This window comes from Colossoma macropomum, unplaced genomic scaffold, assembly GCF_904425465.1.
Source record: "Colossoma macropomum unplaced genomic scaffold, Colossoma_macropomum, whole genome shotgun sequence".
Classification (NCBI taxonomy): Eukaryota; Metazoa; Chordata; class Actinopteri; order Characiformes; family Serrasalmidae; genus Colossoma; species Colossoma macropomum.
In genome coordinates, this window is record NW_023494787.1 from 20,790,352 (window position 1) to 20,814,851 (window position 24,500).

Below are 24,500 nucleotides of genomic sequence, written 5' to 3' on the forward strand. Positions count from 1 at the left end.
AGAATAGTCCACCAACCAAAAATATCCAGCCAACAGCGTCCTGTGGGCAGCGTCCTGTGACCAATGATGAAGGACTAGAGGATGATTAGCTCATACTGTACAGCAAGGGATGAGTTATCTTCTCTCGCTTTACATATACAGGGTGGACCAACAACGCAGGTGCGTCTAATAGAGTGGACAGTGAGTGGACACAGTGTCTCAAAAACTCCAGCAGCACTGCTGTGTCTGATCCACTCAGACCAGCGCAACACACACTAACACACCACCACCACTACCACGTCAGTGTTACTGCAGTGCTGAGAATGATTCACCACTCAAATAGTACCTGCTCTGTGAGGGTCCATGGGGGTCCTGACCACTGAAGAACAAAGTAAAAGGGGGCTAATAAAATATGCAGAGAAACAGATGCACTACAGTCTAATTGTAGAACTACAAAGTGCACCTATATAGTAAGTGGAGCTGATAAAATGGACAATGAGTGTAGAAACAAGGAGGTGATCATAACGTTATGCCTGATCGGTGTATATATATTCTTTAAATTGTTTTAATGTCATGTTAAGCGAGTCAAATGTTTGAAATGTATAACATGATGTTAGAACACTGGCCTTAAAAAAATAATAGTAATTTTTGAAAGCAGTAATTTACAGAATGTAAGGGGACAGAAAAAGAATAATACACTCAGTACAGCAAATGAGGTCTGCAGGATCTGAATCTTTAAGACAAACTTCAAAATTTGGCAACTTTGCAAGTTTCATTAGCTGCTGTGGCCATCATGTGTTTTGAAGAAAGTGGCAGACAGGAGGTCTGAACAAGGTTAAGCAGGCCAATGACCTCAGAATCAGAGAGGTAGTTTATTTAAATCACAGTCTGTGTAAGTGTTTCTGAAAAACAAGCACAGCAAAATGTTAAAAAGTTTCAACATCAGCTGTTCGGAGGACATGATCTCTCTTGATTTGCGGAACTGTTGCAAAGAAACCAGAATTGGCAGAATAAGAGGAAGAGATTTATCTGGGCCTAACAATTTGGGAACTGGATGTCTGAGGAGCGCAGTGAATGCTAATACTTTCACACCGTACTCCATGCTGCCATCTGCTGCCGCATAAAAATTCCTAGACATTGTCATGAGTTTTAATTGAGTGTCTGCAATTGTTTGGACTAAAGTAGCTTCATTTAATTTTTCAATTATTTTTTTCAATTAGAATTTATTTTTCTCTGAATAGTTTTGCTGCACTGGAAGCTTTGATTTCTTCCGTATTTTCAGTGCATGATCAAGCAGATGAACAGCAACAGGGCACTGTATACAGACATTCACCGCGTGCACGCAAGTTGCAGCACGTGACGTAATATATATATATATATATATATATTGGTCATACATAATGTGAGATGTTAGCTACAGGTAATGAAAGCTCCGACCTTAGCTAATAAATAAGCCCTTGTGTTGTTCACTCTATGACTTTCCACCAGTTCATGATCTTAAAGGGGAATTAATTCTACTGATTTCCAAAACTTTGCTTAATTAAAACGAAAGCAAAGCCTTTCAGAGCGGTTTGATGTGAAATGCTCTGTTGTAGAGAAACTTACAGAGTCATAACTGTTCTCAGTAGCGGTGACAGGAACCAGACATCCGAAATGTTTAATGCCTCTAAAAGCTACCTCACAAAGTTATGAAGTGTTTATGAATACTGACCGATGCCCGATGCAATGTAGTTTTGAGATAGGGCTCTGATTTCATTTTTTAATATATCTGTGGGAGAGATGCATGTTGGGCGTTGTGAGGCTAAAAAGTCCCCAAAGCAGGTTTTTCTTTCGAGATTTCTCACTGTTTTACCATTATACACGTTACATCTAATAACTGTGTGTAGGTTCACTGGTCGTTTTGGAAAGTAGATTAAAAAAATCTATATTTGTACTGTAGACACCATGACCCCTGGTTCCTAACACCAAAGAAATCCGACTCAGTATCTCTACAATTAATCAATACATAACAAAACACTCTGAATGAATTTGTTTACATCTCAGCAATGAAATCATGCCGATTTTTTTAAAAAACTGATGAAATTCCCCTTTAAGGTATCTTACCCTGTTTGCTACCATTGCCATTTCAAATGTCGCACGTCCCACAGCCTGGCTGCTGCCTCCTCCCAGCTTGGACGGAGTAACGAGTAACTTACATGCATAACTAATAAAGACGCAGGGCGTCCCCTATCAGGGACCTAAAACGCGTAAGGGGTTTCAACATTGCCTACAATATGTTTTTGGGTTAGTGTTGACGTTTGTTTTCTATAGTATGTACCGTGCCGCCCCCCTGAACCCCCTCCCCCTTTTGGAAAACCAAAATATGTTCACCCTGAGAGTGGGCTATTTTGATGACTAAAGCCTTGCGTTTCATCGTTGTATTGATTTGATCAGCAGGGTTATACACAGTGAATGTTCAAATGGGTGAGCGATTTAAACCACAGCGTCAACCAACATAAAAGGAGGAAACTTTTTCTGCATTGAAATGAGATTTTATTCAAATACTCCCTACATCACTTCCCCTACTCCCTTCAACCCAGACAAGAAGCACATTCATACTCTTTTCCATACTTTCTAAAACGCAATACTGGCTAAATGCGTATTGCAATGTCAGATTCTTTCTGACAGGTTTGCACTATCCGCAACGTCGATTTTCTTTTTAAGGTCAAGAAGGAGGAGAGAGGGAAGGTTTTTGGATTGTAATCGAGCCGCACTGCAGCGTTGATGACGCGAGCATGACCGTTAGTGAGTGCGCAGTGGGAGCAGCGCTGAAATTCAAATTTGAACAGCTGAAGTGTCGCGAGCTGAACAGGAGAGGAGCAGAGTTTATCTTCAGTTGAGAGACGAAGACGGGGTGGGGTAGCGTTCATTTGGGTGGACTTTGGCGGTACATGATTTCGGAATGGATCCATTCACCGAGGTAAATGTGCTATGTGGTATTATCTGTGGTTATTTCATCTGAGCTTGTTTAAGGTTTTGCCTCGTGGCAGGCTCTAACGACCAGCAGACGTTATCGGCTTGTTAGCCAGCTAATTAACAGACTGACTAGCTATATAACAGGTAGCTGTATTAATGTCCGCGAGCACTGAAAGTGGGATTATTGTTATACAGAGTAAGTAATATTAAATTTAGTATTTGATGAGTTCATTTACCAGTTAGCTGGCTAGCTTAGCCAAGCTAGCTACGTAAAGTGCTCCTGAATCAGCAGCTGCCTTGAACCGAATCATAGCTCATCGCTATTTTAGCTTGCCCTTTGTCTTGTTTTGTCAATTCGTGGAAAGCAGAATCTTTTTACGGTTTATTTTAAACATTTGATTTTAGACGATGCGAAACGAGCACAGCAGCAACAGCTGGCCTTTAAAGTGCTTTGAACTGCATTCTTATTCATTTTAGCAACAGAAAAGGGCAGGGTGGGCTGTGTGTGTTTTCACAAGGGCAGGGTGGCTTTTCAAATAGGGTTAACGTCAAGTTAGATAGTTAACGACGAATAGCTTCCTTGATAATTGTAATATGCTGAACACAGAAACAGAACTCAGTCAAAGCAGTTCGCCGTGGAGAAAGTGAATTCTATGCTGAGTGTTTTTTTTTTCTTTTGGTTTGTTTGCTTTTTTTTTATGAAAACTGTTTTCAGACCGTTTTAGCTGATATTCTAGTGATAATGTAGTTAGGAAACGTGAGTAAGAATTAGAAGTATTCAGGGAGACTTGCTGTGCACCATGTCCCTGCCCCTGAAGTCTGCAGCCTTTTTCAGTTCTAGCCAATAAAATGCTGTAGCCATGTCACATGACGAGAATTCCTCGGGAATGACAACCACTAACTGAAATTTCCACTCATTCCTTGGGAGTCTGCCAAACGGACAGCAAAATAGTTGCAATGTATGTACTGCCTGTCAGAGTTATTAATCAGGTCTGCGAGGTGCTGTGCTAGAAAAGTCTGCAGTGAGTGCATTTTGCTCACACATGATAATAAAAACTCTAAAAGTAGTAGCAGCTATCTAAGGGTGTGATATGCTTCACTTAGCATGCCCCTCTTCAGTTTACCATGAAGTTAGAAAAGAAAACCCGCGATACCAGCGTAAGACATTAAAATAAGAGTACCACAAACGCATGTTGGGGGCATTTTATTTAAACAAAGCTCTAAATAAATATATGCATGTGCATCACAACATCAAAACAATTTTAACTTTACTGCATTGCTACATCAACATTTTGCTCACTTCCCTTATTCCGCCATGTGATTCTAATCCTAAATGTAGGTCTAATAGCTTATGGAAAGATCGCCATGCCTTTTATTTGCGTTCTTGCACAGTGGCCTATTTTGGTGGACTGTACTGTATTTTAATTAGTAATAGGAAGGAAAGACACAATAATAAAACACAAATTATCTATTATGCTACTTTTGGGTAATTTGGAAGTTATAGCACCAGCACACTTCATAATTAACATTAAACTTTGTCACACGTGAGAAGTACAATGTAGCAGGAAGAGGCTCTCAGTATATGGAATGGGGAACTGAAACTGGTTGCCTGAAGATTCACCATTCATGATAAACAGCATGATACTTTTTTTGAGGTTTGCGAAAGTCGAAATGGATGAAAAAAATACATCTGCTAGACAGCTAAATATCTTTGAGTAAAGAGTCAAACTGGTAATAACTATTTAATATTATAAGACACTGCCATAATGGACTGACATTCCATCACCTACATTTTATGCAGTAACTATACTATACGTTTGTTGCTGTTGTTTGCAGACTCTTGATAATTGATCTGAATATGTATTTTTCATGCAGTTGTTCAGAGTTATAGATGTACTAATTATACCTGTGGTATCTCAGAAAAACACATCATAATATAATTTATCACAATAACATTTTGTCATGTTGTCCACTCCTAGTACAGATATTACTTTTTAAGGCTGCAAGACAAAGAGATCAGTCAGGTAGACTTAAAATTTGGTTGAAATAAGGTTCCTATTTCTTAGTCAGTCTTACAAACAAGTCTTTTTTAGTCACAGAATAAAAGTGGATGCATTTTATGTGTTTAGTGTCATTCTTATTATATGTCTTTATTTTCATATATTTGCTTTTTTTATTTCATGTCCTATTGTATTTTATTATTTCACTTCCATTTAAAATGATTTTATGTGCATTTACTTGTATGTTTATTTTAACATATAGTATTTTCCTTCTTCCATAGGAGAAGGTGCTGTATAAATAGAATTTGCTGTTTTTGTTATTGCATGTCAAAGTTCTGAGAAGTGTCCAAACTTTGGTGTCTACTTTAAACCTGTAGTGGTCTTTTCAATCAGGTATTTATTGACATACTGTTTTTAGAATCTTGTTATAACCTTTTCATGCATTATCGTTTACTCAGAAACTCTTAGAGCGCACACGTGCTCGCAGGGAGAATCTTCAGAAGAAGATAGCTGAGAGGCCTACAGCGGCCAATCGACAAATGGCCAAGAGGGCAAGAGAGCCACTTGCTGAAACAAACAGTGTCATCAGTGTGCCGCCGACTGAAAAAGGTAACAAATCGATCTTGTTTGAATTGTTTTCGAGACTTAATGGTATGGACAAAATCCCTTATTGTACTTATATTGTTACCGATTGTGACTGCAGTATGCCTTGCAATGTATTGAAAATACTTGGTGAACCCTTAATGTTGTATGATTTAAAGATTGACCCTGCATTATATTGAGAAATAATTCACTAGTTTGATCATGGCAAAATTGTTAGATTGCAGAATGTGTTAATTCTGCAAAACATACAAGGAACACTAATCTTAGACTTAATCTGAATGCTCACAACACAACATAACACATAGTGAATTGTTAGAAATCTCATTTGCATATTGCAGTTTTTGGCTGTATCAGTATTGTCAAAGTTAGTATTGCGATAACAACTGATAAACAAGACATTGTGAAACCCTTATTTTTGTCCTGATCACTTTGATCTCACTAGTCTCCAATGTGAGTGACATGCTTTCACACAACAAATTATTATTATTAAAGGAAACTGAACATTAAATTTATGGGATTTGAATTATGGTTTTTAGACAGACTGATATGTCATTGATCTAAAAGTAGTGTGTGTTTGTAATGTGGTATTAATTTGCAGAATGAGTCTTCATGTAATGTGACCTCAACGATGGATGTAATTTGAAAATGTGTTTCCAGTGGCTAAATCATTCATCGCATCACTTTTGAAATTGATAATTTGATAGGGGAGACTTTTCTTTAATCTAATTTCATATTCCTTCCATTGTCCTAACAAAATCACTTTTGCGTATTTGTGGTGCAGTACTTCCCACCTCCAAACCTTCCCCTTCAAAGCGCCGCTGCTCGGAGGAGAATGCCCATTTCACTGGAGAAGAGAACAAGGAGCCAGTTGCCCTTCATGCTGCAGCCTCAGAGACCACAACAGACAAGAAGCCTCCCATGGCGCCAAGCAGTATTCATTCTGCATCGGAAGAAAGAATGGCTGTCCATCCTAGGTCTGAATTGATCCCAGGGCGTCCTAACCCGCCACCAAATATAGAGAAGATCATGGCTGGAACTTCACAGACAGTAACAGTGTGTGCAGATAAGACTGTGAAGTGTTCTGTCATTGAGGAAGGCAGAGAGATTCTTAAAGACACCCTTGCTCCCACAGCAATCCCTGGCAGCATGAAGTCTCGCCTGCAGAGACTGGCTGAGCAGAGGCAGTACTGGGACGCAGAGGGTAGGCTGCAATGTGTCATCTTTCGTTTAGTTGAAGGGGAATTTAAGAACTAGATTAAAGTTGACTGTAAGATTGTTCTTTATTTAGGTCAAACCATAAGTATAATGAAGTAATGAATTTGTGTTGATAGCAGAATTGATCCATTAGACATTAATTTAGGTCTCAGTACTGTCAGGTCTCAATCGATTCATTTTGAAGGAATTGGTTAAACTACGAACAATATGTGATACTAGATAATCTGCTTTCTGCATTCTTCAAAATACAGTCAGAGTTGATACACAGTATTAGAAGTGTTTATTCATATTAAATTGTGTTTACAGGCAACATGGAACCAGACCCCAACAGCGTAGCCCTGTCCCCTCTTAAGCCCCAGAGAGCAGAGGCTGCTACAACTTCCGCTCCAATCCTCACATCATCAGAGACACCCTTAGGCAGAAAGGGCAGACTGGCAAATCTTGCTGCCACAATCAGCTCCTGGGAAGATGACCATGCGCATCATCCCACTCATCGAGACAATGCACAAGTGCAGCCTGGCACAGCCTGCGTCCGTCAGCCAGCCTTTGCAGAAAAGAGCAATAGTGCCAAGACCAGTGCTGTCACACAGCAATCTCAACATGTCCAGCCAGCAAGCAAGCTTGTCCACAGCACTCAGCAGGTGGGTTTTACAAGCAAAAATACATTTCCTCTGTGATTTCTGATAAAAGCACATAAACTCTGACAGATAATGGATATTAGTTCTTGTTCAAGGATTATGTGTATAAACATATTTGATGTTTGATTTGTTATAGCTACCAGTTTATTCTCCAGTCAAATCATCCAGAGTGATTCCTCCCAGCCCTCAGAAGACTGAGGTGCCAGAGCCCAAACAGGTCAAAGGACCTGTTCCCTCCCCAGTATCCAGCCCCCTGAAGGCCTCCTCTAGCCAGCCCTCCACTCCTCTCAAATCTCCGAGAGTTCATTCTTCTAGTCCTCAGACAACTCCATTGTCCCATAGCCCACTGAAGGCTCAGGCCCCATGCAAAGAGCTGGGAGCTGGCAGACTGTTTAGTTCAAGTGCAGCAAAACCAAACTTTCCGACAAAGCCATCCTCTGCCGCAGCTTTTTCTCAGACCGGTGAGAGATTGGCCACGGAGACGGCACCTTTGCAGCAGAGAGGCCCAGCTGGACCTGCTGGTGAGTAACTCAGTTGTAATTTTTATTTATTTATTTATTTATTTTTATTTGTGATGTTTATTTCACCTCCGTAAGGCTGATTTGTACTTCTGCAAAATGCATGCAAAGGTATCTTTGTTGTAACGCAAAGAAGGGGTTGAGAACAGGGGCTAGAGTCTGCAGAACTGTGTATCAAGCAAACACTTGCTGCCTCTGCAGTAGTTTTGGGGATGGGACGAAATCCAAACAAAACTCAACGCAAACCTGAACTAGTGCAAAATCAGTTTGAGGGTCAAGTTGTCAGAGGAGGTTTATTTGATAAATTTATCTTCTAATTATTACAAAAACAGTGAAGTCAGTATTAATGCTTGGAGTTAGGTAAAACAAGATTTTCCTCACGTTCTTGTAAATAAAAGTATGTTGGTAGACGCTTATGTGAACGTCTCGCACAGTGCTTACACGTATTTACACATATGCAGACGCAGAAGTGTAATGCCTTTAAATTGCATTTAAACCAGGCATTTCTTTATGATGTCAACTAGAGCCTGACAGATACAGAATTTTATTTGATGATTTTAAAAGTCCGATATCATCTGATTTTATTTATTTATTTATTTATTTATTTATTTATTTATTTTTCAGAAATACATAATGTTAACACATTTTCCCCAATGATTTTTGTGTAGTTATTTCGGAGTTCCCACCAAGATATCATAATTATAAAGCAATTTAAAAAAACTTGTTTTATTGTCAAAATAGTACTGTGAACAAAAGTATAACAAAATATATTAGAGTTTTGCCATTACAGCGAACACACTGCACTTTTTAAAGAGAAGCCAGATAACTTTGCTCTTCTTTCCTTTTTTGTCATTTATCAACTGTTATAAGCACTGATTCAAATTTATTTGCAATTAGCTCATATCGGCTGATAATATCGGCGCGCCTGTGTAGCGGTCAGGCTCTAGTGTCATGTGAACTACACGATTACATGTTTTTTATGGAAGTAGTACGTATAAAGCCCTGTTTTTTTTTGTTTTTTTTTGTTGTAAACTTATTCAGTGTTTACACATCTGTTCAGAAATGTTCTATCTATTTATTTATCTGTTGGTTTGTTTGTTTTTGTTCATTGATTAATTTACTTCATTCACGTATTGCCCTTAGGCGGTGTTAAGTCGTTTTTGGAGCGTTTTGGAGAAAGATGCCAGGAACGTCAAGGTTCTCCTGCTAGTGGAGTGGGCCGCACACCTGCTGTCACCCCGTCGGCCACTCCCAAATCCAGGCTGCTCCAAGAGAGGCTTGCCATCTCACAGACAACCTCTACTACTGCAATGCTTACCCAAAAGCAGAAAATGGTATGTAGTCTTTCAGGAATGTGTGACTTGCTTTAGACAAGGTCTTTGTTTGACAAATGCTCTTTTGTTATTAGGAACGTGAAGCAGAATTGGCACAGGTTCGCAGTCGGTTTCAGAACGGCAATATGTGGAAAAGTAAAGAGGATCTTGCAGAGGCCAAGAATAACGAGGAATTTAAGGTTGTCATAGTTTATTTGTTTAAAAACAAGAATTTGGTGATGATATCTGTTATGTTAATTAAAAATAATATTGAATAACAAATACTCAGCAAGTAACAAAAATATTTTTGTCCAATTTTCCAAAACATCTAATTGCTAGTAGGGGTTACCCCTCTTTAAAAACTACCAAGCTTTAAAATGAGCTGGTTTTAATTGAAGCACTACATTAAAGATGAATATCTAAAAGTAGGCTATCACGATCAATCTAATAAAAGATTCTACTACCCCACAAGAATAACAGTGTCAAATTTCTCAGTGTAAGTGTGACGTTATCTGGTCCAGCATTTTCTGCCGATAGTGACCAAATGTTGATATACCATCTTTAACTGGTAGAGATGTGTTTTCTCATCTTGATGGGCTAAACGTAATAGGCTGACTTTATGAATCTTGGTCAAATGCAAAATGGGAGTGTGGGGGTACAAAGCTGTATGTAATATTGGCATTCCTTATTGCCTTCAGGAGGTGGAAGATTCTACTGAAGGTTCAGCCTCTGTTATTTGCAGTGAGCCTTCAATACCAGACTTGGATATTTTGGGAACTCCAAAGCTCAGTGAAAATGGTAATATTTTTAACTCTGGAAATTTCATGAAGTAGCATAATGCAACATGCAGTAATGTAAACGGACTAATTGCAAGAATGTGCTAGTAGTTTTCATTCTTTATAAGTATAATTGCATTGCGTTGATCCCTCTCTATACTAGTTAAGTCACACTTTTTTGAGATTGTATTAATTTTTTTTAATTTTGTGCTTCCTTTTTGCTCCATGTACTGTTTACTTCTGGAATCAGCTTTTAACTACATCCTTTCTTCTTTCAGAAATGTCAGACATGAGGCCTTCCCAGTTTAGCCCCCTGAAGAAGGTTGAGGTTTCAGTGGAGAAACCAGAAATGACTGAGCAGAAAGAAAAAAATGGTAAGAAAATACCTGCTCTCCATGATTTGTGTTACAGAGACATTTTTCTGTATCTTCAAATAACTGTTTCTCATACTAATTTATTTGCAGAAGCAGAAGAGGAAATACGTGAGATTGAGATGAACGTGGATGGCTCCATTAACTCTGAGGTCATTAACGATCTGTTTGAGGGAGTGTTGGAGGAAAATGAAGAATGTAGTACTGAAGAAGGTGAGGAGGAAGATGCTCTGAACATCTCCTCGATGTCTCTGCTTGCGCCTTTAGCAGAGACTGTGGCTGCTGTTGTGAAGAGCCCTGAGAGAAAGCTCATGGTAAGTCTGCAATGCCTTAGGCATCATTATTACTCTACTTGGATGGTTTCTTTATCCTTTCACTCCTGGAAAGTGTTTTGCTTGTGGATTTGTGTTATAGGAGTCTGATGGACATCAAACTATAATAGCCTCCACAAATGTTTTTCTTTTTTTTTTTATTTGTTTTCCTGATCTGTTACAGACATCAACCCCAGCCAGCTCATTTATTCAAAAGAGTGGGACTCCTGAGAGTGTGTCCAGGCCCACAAAATTCCAGAGGGCACAAGTGCAGCAAGCTGGTTCTTCTGACAGTATCGAGACCATAGAAGAGCAGAACCTACTCTACAGGTAGTTAAATATTGAATTAAGTATGAGTTGGTCAAAATAAACCTTGTAAAGGTTTTTAATTGGTACCTCTGAATTTCAGCATTGATGCATACAGATCAACTAGAGTGAAGGAGACTGAGAGACCACAAGTGAAACAGGTGATTGTGAGGAAGGAAGATGTGTCTAAAAGAGTGGAAGAGTCCCAGAGCCCGAGTCACATCAGCATTAAACAAAAGATGCAGGTAAAGAAAATTAACTTGAGGTAACTTATTTGCTCACAGAAAAATCTATAGGCATTATTTGGTTTCATGGAATGAGGTGGTATGAATAATTTAATTTATGCTTTGCTTTCAGATTCTGACCAATGAGATGAATCTACAACAAACAGTGATTCATCAGGCCAGCCAGGCACTAAACTGCTGCACAGATGAGGAGCATGGCAAAGGCTCTCAGGTGGAGGCTGAGGCAGAAAGACTTCTGCTTATTGCTAGTGAGTAGAGACCAACAGAATGATGTAAAAGAGAAGTGCAAATATCATCAAGCCAGCTAATTGCTAACAAGATTCATTGCCAAGGATTGTATTGACTGTGTTATTGATAATGTCAATAAGTTGTTGCAGTTCCAATTCTAAGTAAATTCATAATTCTTTTGCCAGCTGAGAGGAGGGCAGCCCTGAAAGCTGAGCTGGATCGACTGAAGACAGATGGTTCAGCCACTCAGAAGAAATGCTCATCCAGAGCTCAGGACAACATGGGTGTGCCTGCCTCCAAGGGCTCTATCACACTGCAGGAGCTTCGATTACCACTTAAGGCTGACTTTGTTTGTTCTACTGCCAACAAGCCTGGTAATCTTTGTAATCTTTGTACTTGACAGCTTGTTTGAGCTGACTTGGACTTTAGACTAAAATCTTTTTGCCTTGAGTAACCCTATGCCTTAATTATGTTTATTTATTAAAATAGTATATAATAAAAATATAAATTTCATTTGGTCACTAATAACACAAACTTAACTACTAAAATGTAGTCATAATAAAAACATTACATGACCATTTTAGCTCATTTTGAGCATACCTTAAAAATGCTGGGTAGCATCATAAATCATACAAGTTTACCAAGTTGTAGAAAATGTGTTTAATTAGGTTCTAAATGTTACACACTGATTTTCAGGATTTGGGACACATTTTTACTTCAGAACAATGGGATCTAACTGCTCACCGTGTGGCCATAAGGGACAGGGATGCAGTCTCACGTCCTGCTCTCAAATGGAGGGATGTGGCTAAAATAAGGCTCTTTTAGACTTCTTTATGGACTAAAACTCTTGCGGTAATTGATGAATGAAAACGTGACAGGATTTTAAAATTTTTATTTGAAAATTAATCTCATCGTGAATTTAAATCCTTCAGCTTCACTTTAGAAGAGATCACAAACATTAAAAAAAAATCAAGAAAAATACAAAAGAGTACAGTACAAAAGTATTATTTTTACAAGTTGGAATTTAGCGGGTAGGGTTTTGGACAGCCACCTCCTAATAGAAATTACCGTCTAAATGTTGATTTTCTGTATATTTATGCTTATTAATAGCTCAGTTTTGTCTTTTGTTTAAAGTCCATAGCATAATCCTTATAAATATCTAAGGTCTGAATACCTAATTGTATTTAAATAGTTTTTACATTTCTCATTACGTACAATGAGAGATGTTATGAGAATTGTGTAGGGTAAGGTGCTGAATGTGCATTCACATAGCTTGTTAATTGTTATAACTTGTTCCTGCTTGAGATAGGAATATTTCATTTACTGAGCTCTCTTGTTTTACTAAAGAATCTGGAAGCCATTACTTTTTTGTGATGATCCGTTCCGGAGCTGAGAACACTGTTGCAACTCCTCTAGCCAGTACCCACAGTGCACTCAGTGGAGATGCACTGACCTTCTCTACCAGGTTTACTCTGTGAGTCTAGATTCATTTTGTGACTAGTCTGAACATCAGCACCACCACTTGTTGCTTCTTCCCTAATACTGCTCTTATCAACTTTCAGTCCTGATGTGTCCAGTGACTTTGAGATTGACATTGAAGTCTACTACCTTGTAAGTATATTTTCCCTTTTTTTTGTATGTGTAATAATATTTGAGATTTCTTTTTTTAAAACAAAAATTTATTTTATTATCTTAGGTGCAGAAGCGTGAGTTGTACCTTGATAAAAGGAAAAAGCCGAGCAAGTCCAAGGTACACGCTCAATGAATGTAGTGTGGGACTACTTAATGTTTGACCTCATTTTATTTAGTTTGCAGCCCTGGCGAAGGCTCTTTTCTGCATACTGCAATAAAGGAAACATTGACCAGTACATTATTTTTAATACTTAGTTGTGTCCAAGACACTTGATGATACAGTCTTGTCCTTGTCCTTAGGCTATCACTCCTAAGAGATTCCTTGCCATCACTGTAAGTCCACTCTTGGTGTTCTTGCTTTTAAAATTATGGACATTGTCTTCTACCTTGAAGACATGCATATAATTGAAAACACTTTATTTCATAAATAAATTTTCTTTTCTCTTCTGTTTCAGAAAAGCAATCTCCAAACACCTGGTGAGTATTGTATGAATTCACAAGTCATTTGTAGGATATATTGTTGTTTTATGGATTGGCCATAAAGTTGACTGACTTATGATCGTTCTTGGGGGAAAAATGTGTTTGCTTTTATAGTAATGGCAAGCCCTGGTGGTCCAAATGCAGTACGCACCAGCAACTTTGTCCTTGTTGGATCACACAAGTTAACTTTGGTCTCAATTGGAAAAAACAAATTTCCTTTGGAAAAGGTAACCCATTTGAATACTGTTTACTTTTCACTAGCTTTTAAGTATCTTTCCTTTGCATGTCTAACCAGCATTCTTTCATAGCAAATTTGACACTAGAGAGATATGTTCTAACATAATGGAATGATGAATGGAAAGGGGAAAACAAAGAATATGCTTTCTGTTGGGCAAAGTAAGGGCATAAAAAGGAATGGGTCTTTGTATGGTGCTACTTGACATATTAAGCAAGCAATGCTTTAACATTTTCTTCCTGATTGCTGCATGCTGTGCTGTTATCTGCACATATAAGCTTATTTACATACTCATTTTTCTTTTTATAGATCAAATTTGAAGGGAGTGAGAGCAAACTACTCAGTGACATGTTTCAGAACAAGGTTTTTTACATTTGTTCCACATTTCGTAACACGGGGGTTGTCTGCTTGCTCTTGTCCTATAAAGGCTGCTTCGCAACTTTAGTTTGCATTACGTCACCTTACTAACTAATAATCTACTGTTTGGTCAGTTATATGTTTGTCTGGTGTTCCTCCCCCTCTCAGTGTTGAGGAAAAGGTATTTGGTTTAGACTGTTGTCTCTATGCTGCAAAACCTTTTTCTTTCCTATTTTGTCATCAAAGACAACAAACATTCTCATCAGCATTGTACCCCTGATGCAGTAACCCAAAATTTCACTTTCATATATATCTAGGTGCCATTCCTTTGTCCTCTGGAAGGCCATATCTACCTCAAAATGCAGTGTGAGGTTGGCTCTCGTGTAGAGGAAAGGGGCTTCCTGGTGAGTGTTCTGTAACTCTTCACATCTTTCATGAAAAAGCAGCTTTATTTTTGCTCCATTGAGGCAGCCTTTAGGACAACATTCCTGTTGTAATTTACAGACCATGTTTGAAGATGTCAGTGGATTTGGAGCCTGGCATAGGAGATGGTGTGTCCTCTCAGGGTACTGCATTTCCTATTGGACTTACCCTGATGATGAAAAGCGCAAGGTAAGCAAGAACAGCAATTTCATTCCAACTGCATGGTTATTATAATCTGTTTTATATTTTTCATCAACAAATGATGTGTTCTGTGTAGAATCCAATTGGTCGCATCAATTTGGCCAGCTGCACTAGCCGTAAAGTGGAGCCTGCTAACCGTGAGTTCTGTGCCCGGCCCAATACCTTTGAACTGATCACGGTGAGACCACAGAGGGAAGATGACAGAGAAACCCTGGTCAGCCAGTGCAAGAACACCATGTGTGTCACAAAGTAAGATCCCACTCACTTTCCTCTCTCAACTGATGTACAACTTCTGTGTGTGTGTGTATATATATATATATATATATATATATATATATATATATATATATATATATATATATATATATATATATAATATTACATAGGGTAGTAAGACTCAGATCATATATGTATGAAAAGATATATACATAAATACATAAACACTTGAATATGTACACATTAAGGAAGCATGTATGGAGCGTACAAGCAATTTATAGCACTTCTTTTAACATTACAGGAACTGGCTTAGTGCCGACACTAAGGAAGAGAGAAACTTGTGGATGCAGAAGCTCAATCAAATCTTGGTGGATCTGCGCATGTGGCAGCCAGACTCATGCTACAGGCCAGTGTGACCCCCCACCCCCTAGTCTGGGAGGCTTTAAGGAGAAGCATCATCCTGGGTCATAGTTTGGCTAAGAAGTGCAATACAATTTCAAAGTTATGAAACGTTTACAGAATTATAATTAATTTTACATTTGACACAAGTAATGGACATGGGAGTTTGAAACTCAGTAAAGCCATACTTAAGACATTTCAGTATTGCAAAGAAGAAAATAATTCCTTTCTGATTCTTAGATATAATGATTTTGGAACAGCTAAATAGTGGCAGTGTCACAATATTACTCAATGTGATAAACCTGGAAAATGTTATTACTCTTAACAAGGAAGCAGATAAAGGGTTGCATTGCCATAGTAAGCTGGATAAACTGTAAGACTTTAATGACTTTCTATATCTTTATTGTAAACAGTAGAATCAAAACCCCTCATATATTGGTTTAAAGTTTAGAAAAAGTTGTCAGGTATGTAAAATATTCCCACTAAAGCGCACTAATCTAAATTAGTTATTTTGCCTACTGTTGTTTACAACTTTAGACTATATATCCTGCATTTTTATGTAAAATGCATGTTGGTTGCTTTCAGATTCTTTTTTTTAAAATAATTTTTCAAATTTTGTATTTAAACCAGTCACTGTATGTGCTGTATTGAAATGGGTGTTCATAACTGTTGTAGAGGAAATAATAGTGCATAAAAGGCTAACTCCTCAATGGTTGTTGCTTTATGGAAAGGTCTGAGATGTTTGTCACCCTCCTTATAATTTCACAATGCAGGATACAGTGGGTGAAATGTGTTTTTGCTACCCAAAGATATATTTAACATTTAACTCTTTGACTACAGTAATGCAATTTCAAGGTTAGTGTATACTTTTAAATAATGTTTTAGAGTGACAGCTTGCTGTATGTGTAGAATAAGAGCTCTTCTTCCCAGTGATTGGTTGGATTGCTTGGTTGGGTTTTAGGTAAAGGGATTTCATTGTATTTTTATGGTTGATTTCTCATATATTCATAAAAACAGCAAGTTATAATCTGTTTTTGCTGCAGCAGATGGGTTGATTTTGCGTTAAGAGACCAGAAAAGGTGGATCATCATGGTGGAAAAAGTTGGTGTTGACTGCATTAGCAACACACTTGATTGTGAAATATGTAATCATTTACAGATTTTTGTTATTGACACAAGTCAATGGGTTTAAGTTTTCGTTCAACACTGTTTTCCAAATTGGCTATGCATAAAATACATTTTAGACAACATGCGTATGTGTACTGACCCATTACATTTCATATTTCACCTGTTTTTTCTGTGTGGATAATATCACAAAGGCACTTCAGTTTGCTGTTAGGTCTCTCTTGTTCATTTGTCCTGTTTTAAACACTCCAATGCAGCTTAAAGAATTCTGCAGTGCTGACACTTTAAATAATGCCAACAGCTTTAGCAAAACTTTAGGCGTTGTTTTTTTTTTTCTTTTCAATTTCATTTATATTATTTTTATACTATAGCAGTTTTGTTAATTATTCAAAATTTGTCCAAAGCATGGAAGCAGAATACTACTGAGCACGTTGGTACTTCAGTGATATACGCTATATCAGTAACAATATCAGTAATAACCTGTAACCATTTGCAATAAATGTCTTAAAGTTTGTGTTTGTCTGCGACAATGTTAACAGCTTGTATTGTGCATGATGCCATGCTTGCAGTATCTCCCTCAATGCACAGGAGGGTGATGCCTATAAAAGAAATCAAAAAAGAAAAAAAAAGAATTTTTGATAGACGTTTTAATAAATAATACTAAAAACAGAAAGCTGAAAGTAAATGATATACATATGTGCTATGTGGCCAAAAGTATGTGATGTAACCCATGGACGTTAATATGACACGACGGCCACAATTAGTCCACGAGATTTTGGAGAGTGTGTCTATGGGAATTTATGCCCTTTTGATTAAAAGAACATTTGTGAAGTCAGGCACTGATGTTGGACAAGAAAGCCTGGCTTGCAATCAGCATTCCAACTCATCCCAAAGGTGTTCACTGGGGTTGATGTCAGGGCTCTCCAGGCAACTGCAGTTCTTACACACCACATTTAGCAAACCGTATCTTTATGGATCTTGCTTTGTGCACAGGGGCACAGTCAGGTTCAAACTGGAAAGGGCCTCCCCCAAACTTTTCACCGAGTTGGAAGCATGTACTGGTCTAATATACCTTTGTATGCTGTAGCATTAACATTATGCTTCACTGGAATTAATGGGCCTAAACCCTGAAAAACGTCAGACTGACAGATAGGGCTTTATCTTACATTTTGCACCAACATGTGTTTTTGGTTGTTGTCACATTAGTGAAAATTATAAATGGAATCCAGCTAAGGTATGTCTAGATATGATCCAGTCACAAAACACGTTAATGAAAAGAATAAACAGGCTGAAAGTGTAGCATGATTAATCACCTCAGAGAATACTGAAGTATACTGTATAACAGGGGTGTCAAACTCAACCAGTATGAGGGCCATATTAAAAAATCTCATCAAATCTGTGGGTCAGAGAAAAAAAAATGTCATTTCATTTTTAGTTAAGTAATGTGCTATAACCCGAGCTGGCCATTGTTTATTCTAAATATGCAAAAACTAGTAAAATACTGATACATGTAGTATCACCTTACCTTGAAATATTACATGGACATGAAATATTCAAAATGTCCCCAGGAGCTTGGTCTTTTAAACCTACCTGTTTCCTTGAACTAGACACCAGGCATCCTTTCTTTGCTGCAAGTTCATCAAGACTTGGGCCCAATTTCCGAGCTGCTGAGCTGCTGAAATGCATTTTGGTGATATGACTGGTGTGGAATTGCACATAATTGTGTAGAACTGAGGTGTTACCGCTGTGCCATAGACTGTTGTTGGGGTAAGAGAGTCTGAGCACATTACGTTGCATGTTGGGGGCTGTAGTGCATCACATTGTAAAACAGGCTAAAATACTTTTGCGGGCCGAATAGGATTGTGTGGTGGGCCTGATCTGGCCTGCGGGCCTTGTGTTTGACACATGGGCTGTATAGCATACTGAATAATGGCTTATAGTGGCTGAAGTATTGTTGCTCCTAGACGCTTCCGATTCACAATAATAGCACTTACAGTTGCCCAGGGCAGAAATTTCACAAACTGAGACGAAGATGACATGGCAGAGTCACTGAGAGCCTGTTTACAAATTAACATGCATATTAACGTGCATACAGATCTGGAAAAAAAACTGCCCAGATTCCATTTACACTTTTCACTAAGATGCGTCTCTAGTTTGAACAAATGAGATCTGATTTGACCTGTCTTACATACATTACATGAGAGCTGGCTATTACACATGAACGCTGTCCCTATCAAATAATGAGATCTGTTCTTTCACTTATCCCTCAGAAACTGCTTTTGGGGCATCGTTTCATGGAACGAGGACACTTATCCAACAAAAACAACTCGACCCGTTAATGATTTGGATGTATTCATAAACGTTTGCACTAACCGTACGTACAAATCTATAAACATGTATTTAAGACACCCAGCTATATATTAAATAAGGTATTGGGAAATGGTCAGCCCTGCTGGCCAATGAAGGAGCGCGGGTTCGAGCTAGGTTGACCTAATTACAGCGAATACTCAGTATTTCAGTGTAATTATTTTAAATTAGCTGTATTTCGATACTGACACGTTCATGTGCTGTATCTTGAAAAACAGGGACTTTCTCAGAACATTGTTATTCTGACTTAAAAATTGGGCTTCGAAATTACACGTAACGTTACCGCAAAGACATCTTGAGAGGAATCGGATATTACATGTACTCCGTGATCCCCTTTTCTCCAATGAGCGCGATTATCTTTTGAGTGACTTGCCATTGGCCAATCAGAGGACGCCTTTCACAGAGAGGCGGGACTTTGTCCCACACTAAGGAAAAAGAGCTGTTCACGACCTCCTTTCTGGTTCAAGTTGGCAGATAGAAAGTTGGCCGGAGGGTCGTTGCTCCACAGCACTGTGTCCTCACTGACCATGGCACCCAGCACGCAAGCAGATGAACTGGTCTCAGGCGTACGGAAAGGAATCAGAGCCATTCTTCTGGGGCCGCCCGGAGCTGGAAAGGGAACTCAGGTGAAAATCTGTATGCTAGATAGCTGTGCTAGCTAGCTAAGCTAGCTAAGTGCCAGGTTGGTTCATTCACATGGTAACGCTGCTGATTCGGTTTCGTATTTCGCAGCTAAAGTCCAGTAAGTTCCTCTGCTGTAGTCCATCTTTACTGCACAGTTTCGAAGTTTTTTCTGCGTCTGCCAGATGGACGGATGGTCGAGTCCTGCTGGAGATTAATAGGGTGTCTAGATGAACTGAAATTGAGAAACATATAAGCCCGCCTAGCTGAAAGTTACGCGTCCAAAACCGTATAGTACCGTGTTAAATAGTCAAATTATCAGTATAGTACATTACACTTAGTAGTGCATTCATTGGTATAGTATGAACATTGTATTATTGTATGTAAATGTATAATGTAGTAGCCCAAGCTTAGTATATAAAAAGTCTTGTTTAGTAGTTAATGTCCAATGTCCAAAATATTCTAAAGCTACCCAAGACCACACACTGTGCTATACTATACTACACCTACTACATTATACCATTTACACAGTTACTGTAACACTGTATGACGCTACACTGTACATTCTTAAAAAAGACGACTCCTTAAGGGTTCTTTAGTAATGACAATGGAACTAAGGATATTCAAAGAACCAGTATGCTTAAATGGTTCTTTGCAAAGTAAAGGGGTCCTCAAGATTCAAGGAGAATGTGTTGTATATGGTTCTATATAAGGCTTTTTGAAAACTGTTCTATACAGCACCAAACAGGGTTTTTCCATTGTTACATGCTTGACATTACAACAACAGAAGAACCCTTTTTGGCACTATATAGAACCATATACAGCACATTCTGCTTGAGGAATATTTCACTATGCAAAGAACCATTTAAGCATACTGGTTCTTTGAATATCCTTAGTTCCATTGTCATTACTAAAGAACCCTTGAGGAGTCGTCTTTTTAAAGAATGTACAGTGTAACGTCATACAGTGTTACAGTAACTATATAAATAGCATAATGTAGTAGGTGTAGTATAGTATAGCACAGTGTGTGGTTTTTGGTAGCTTTAGAATATTTTGGACATTTGCTGCCCCTTTGATCTGATGATATCTATGAAGAAATTTTAATATGGTAATGAAAGCAGGCTTTATGGCCCAGGTCCAGCTTTGGGTCCTGGTCACAAACAACAAGAGACCATGCATGCAGCTGGTATTTGCATGTTGGCAGTGAGGGAGGATCATTCCACTGCAGAGGACCCTCTTAATCTTTGTCATGCTGTTGGTGGCGTCAGGCAATAAAGTGAATGAATGACTTGTTGCACATTTTGTACATTTGTTGCACTCACTGCTTAGTAGTGAGGTTAAGTCACAGAACTAGGCTGGGTTCAGGGTTTGTAACCTTAGGTGAAACACATTGAGTAACCTGCATAAAGCAGTGTAGAAGTTATCTAAGGTCAGTCTTTATCCTTTGGTCATTACAGGCTCCCCGGCTGGCAGAGAAGTTCTGTGTGTGTCATCTGGCCACTGGGGACATGCTGAGAGCAATGGTGGCCTCTGGCTCAGAACTTGGCCAGAGACTAAAACAGACCATGGATGCTGGCAAACTGGTAATGTTGATAAATGAATTTTCTGCCTAATCCAGGCCCTGCTGACTACACAGACTGGTTTTTAGCTGTGTTTTTTTTTTTTTACCTCCCCTCTTGTCTATCTTTAGGTGAGTGATGAGATGGTGGTTGAACTTATAGAGAAGAACCTGGACACCTCTGCCTGTCAGAACGGATTTCTGTTGGATGGGTTTCCCCGCACAGTCAAACAAGCAGAAATGGTATATTTTTGCCTTTTACTATTTTTACCATTACCATTTTTTATTTAAGTCAATGTTTAAAGTAAACTAAATAACTTGGCCAATGTAAATTGTGTTACTTTTCCTCTTTGAACTAGTTGGATGATCTGCTTGAGAAACGTACAGAGAAGCTGGATTCTGTTATTGAGTTCTCTGTGGACGACTCTCTGTTGGTGCGCAGGATCTGTGGAAGGTAAGTGTCTTCTTTGTGACTACTTTTTTCATAAGCATAATAAATAACATTCAAACCCCATCATGAGCCACAATCAGTGTATTTAAATGGTGTTTACCATCAATAAAAAGACAACTTATAAACTGTACAACTTATTAATATAGATGTTGATATTGACTAATGTGTTTTGTGCTTAATGATTAATTTAATCTTCAGCCTGTCTGGTATCGCTGCTTTCCTCTAAATTTTGTGTATGCCTTAAAACAATGTTGAACTAGTTTAATTTAGTGTTGTCAGGGCTCATTTTCATGGCTCTGCACAGGTTACTCTTATGGCCTTCAAAGGTGGAATCAGAGGACAGGGCAGGTAAATAACTGTCCTGGATTGTGTAGATGATGTGGTTGCAGAACCTTGTCTTAAAAGATAATATCTAAGTCCTTCGTTCATTTTTCAGACTCATTCATCAGCCCAGCGGCCGTTCCTACCATGAGGAGTTTAACCCACCCAAGGAACCTATGAAAGATGATGTAAGTATTATTTTTACTTTATTGGTCCTCCAAGGCATTTTTTTCATTGTGCTGCTTAACTAGACTGCTTTGCCAGTCTGGAAGCAGCACAGCAACACTGGGGCAGTGGGGAGTTAGGTGTCTTGCCCAAGTGCACAACCAAGTATAGCCAGTCAGTTCTGGGATTTGAACCATTGACCTTCTGGATAATTCTTCTTGTCTTTTAAATTCTAAATTATTTTAGGTACTCTTTCTTCTTTTAAGCATGCATTTGCACAGTTTTTGGCATTTTTGTAAGCAGTAACACTAAATTCAATAAACAATTACTATCTGTACTTTTAATCACATTTGTTTAAATGCAGTTATTTCCCATATCATCTCTGTATTTTTCAAAAGACACAACAAACAGCCTCTTTCCAATTGCAGGTTTGACCAGTGTGTAATCACAGCATGGTTTAAAGCAGGGGTGTCCAGTCTTATCCAGAAAGGGCCACACTGGATCAATTGTTGGAAGACTGAGACCAACTGATTTAACAAGCAGAATCAGTGTGCTCTTGCTTGTTTGGAATGAAAACCTGCACTAGAACTTTGTAGATAATATCGGGCACCCCTGATTTAAGGATTTAGTTGGGTGTCTTTACTGTGCTTAGAGTTCAGGCTACAGAGGGCAACTAGTGCACCCATTTTCTTTGCCTCACAAACGTAAATGTGAATCTAGCATTCTTCAAGAAAGCCTGAATATGAGCTTTGTCTTGTGATATCCCCCTGTGTACAAGCTGTGATTTGACTACCAAAACCTCACTTGGAATGGCAAACCTGATTTCAAACCGGATCTTGTCAGTGGGCAGTTTTCAAAACGGAATTTTATCCTACATCGATTGATGCTGGTAACAAAATAGAGGGCAAAGGTTCTTGACTTCACCTCATGTATTCTGCATGTTACTCTCTCCTGTTATGGCCCTAGGTGACTGGTGAGCCTCTGTCCCGCCGTAGCGATGACAATGAGACCACCCTGCGCTCACGGCTGGAGGCTTATCACAAACAGACAGCCCCCCTGGTGCAGTACTACAGCTCCCGCGGTTTGCATCGTGCTATTGACGCTTCTCAGTCACCGGATCTCGTGTTTGCCTCCATCCTTGCTGCCTTCTCGGCTGCCACCTGTAAAGACCTTGTGTTATTCATCTAAATCCTTTCTCCATCCCCCTGTCTCTCCTTTATCCTTAGGGGTACAACTTATTATCCCATGATCTCTCCTCTGTTGCAAGTTTTGGTCTATTGCTTTAAAGCAGGTGCTGTGTGGGTATGTCTATCAGCTTAGGGTTGTCTGGAACCGTGGTTTTTGAATTCTCACAAGTGTGGTCCCTTGTGTTCTAGATGATTGGGTATCTAATGGTGGAGTGTAGTCATACCCACTGTTATGTATGCTGTTATGGAGCAGAAAAGAAGTAAGCTGCAGAATCAAGGGCCCTCTACGTTGTATGTGACCAGCTAATTGGCAGTGGGTACAACCAGGTCCAGACAAGCCAGCCTGGAGAGGAAAACTAAAACTTGGTAGTCTTATGCACTGAACCAATTTAACCAACAGCAGTTTCTTTCAGTGTCATTTTCACTCTTTCTGGCAGTCATTTCCTTTTACTTCCTTTTGACTGACCCTTTGCCTTTATCCTTCTGCATGACAAATAATTACTGTGTCTATGATTTGAAATTAAGCTAATCTGTAAAGGCAGAATTTTTCTTTTCACTTTTTCCTCTTAACCTGATAACATTTAACTGTCTTATTTAATTTAGCTTTCGACTGTTTAGCGAAGGTGAATACGTTTATGATGTTTAATTGCACTGTATTCAGGTGAAATGTAAACCTGATAGCACTTTCAGCTGGACAGGCTGTTGTAGTTCAGCGTATGTCCACCAGAGGTCGTGTGATTTTTAGTTTTTGTGATCACTGCCCTTACTGAGCCACCTGGGTGGAAAAATTGAGGTTATAAATGCCTTATTTTGTCTGAGTGCATGTGTCCTGAACTGAATGCTTAATTTACTTAAGGCTTCTTTTTCCTTCTACAGCTGTTTGAAACCCTGCATCCACCATCCAGTCTGATCCAGATGATTACAAAAAAGGGGAGGGTGTCTGATTTAATTATAATGGATAGTTAGTGTGCTTTATGTTGGGCACTCTGCCAGCACTGAAACACACAATACAGTGGCCCTGACGATGTTTCCCTTAAAATAAAAGAACCTATTTTCTACCATCTTCAACTGCGTTGTAGTTTGGATTTGTGCTGGTTTCTGTGAAGTGCTGAGTAAGACTTCTTCTGAAATGGGCGAGGGGAATGTCTTGGGCAAGTCATTTCTCCTAAATATGGATGTGCCATAATTCATGGCCACATTTAATAATGGCTTAGGCAGAAATGGAATATTTTATATGTGACTTTTATTTAAAAAAAAAGAAAAAAAGTATATGGTCAAAATTTTTAGTGTGAATGTAGCCTTGAG

The 24,500-nt window shown here is 38.8% G+C and overlaps 2 protein-coding genes across 4 annotated transcripts; both read left to right on the plus strand.

The window, feature by feature from the left end:
* Positions 1–1,862: 1,862 nt before the first annotated feature.
* On the plus strand, positions 1,863–16,848 carry anln (anillin, actin binding protein). Of its 2 annotated transcripts, XM_036566381.1 has the most exons (25): positions 1,863–2,938; positions 5,393–5,543; positions 6,319–6,738; positions 7,059–7,393; positions 7,527–7,911; positions 9,052–9,242; positions 9,317–9,421; positions 9,920–10,019; positions 10,276–10,371; positions 10,462–10,682; positions 10,864–11,009; positions 11,089–11,230; positions 11,343–11,478; positions 11,644–11,832; positions 12,806–12,932; positions 13,021–13,069; positions 13,155–13,208; positions 13,391–13,423; positions 13,546–13,567; positions 13,685–13,797; positions 14,115–14,168; positions 14,480–14,566; positions 14,667–14,774; positions 14,863–15,035; positions 15,304–16,848. In XM_036566381.1, exons 1-25 carry the CDS (start codon positions 2,921–2,923, stop codon positions 15,416–15,418), a joined length of 3,570 nt encoding a protein of 1,189 aa, XP_036422274.1. In that variant the 5' UTR covers positions 1,863–2,920; the 3' UTR covers positions 15,419–16,848. The 2 variants fall into 2 exon arrangements, with proteins under 2 accessions (XP_036422274.1, XP_036422275.1); XM_036566382.1 differs by lacking the exon at positions 14,115–14,168 and having other exon boundaries at positions 1,864–2,938.
* Positions 16,849–19,327: 2,479 nt separating this feature from the next.
* Positions 19,328–24,263, plus strand: ak2 (adenylate kinase 2). Of its 2 annotated transcripts, XM_036566384.1 has the most exons (7): positions 19,328–19,518; positions 20,971–21,096; positions 21,204–21,314; positions 21,431–21,525; positions 21,959–22,031; positions 22,975–23,170; positions 24,072–24,263. In XM_036566384.1, the coding sequence occupies exons 1-7, from the start codon at positions 19,420–19,422 to the stop codon at positions 24,077–24,079; spliced, it is 708 nt and encodes a 235-aa protein (XP_036422277.1). In that variant the 5' UTR covers positions 19,328–19,419; the 3' UTR covers positions 24,080–24,263. The 2 variants fall into 2 exon arrangements, with proteins under 2 accessions (XP_036422277.1, XP_036422276.1); XM_036566383.1 differs by lacking the exon at positions 24,072–24,263 and having other exon boundaries at positions 22,975–24,014.
* Positions 24,264–24,500: the final 237 nt, after the last annotated feature.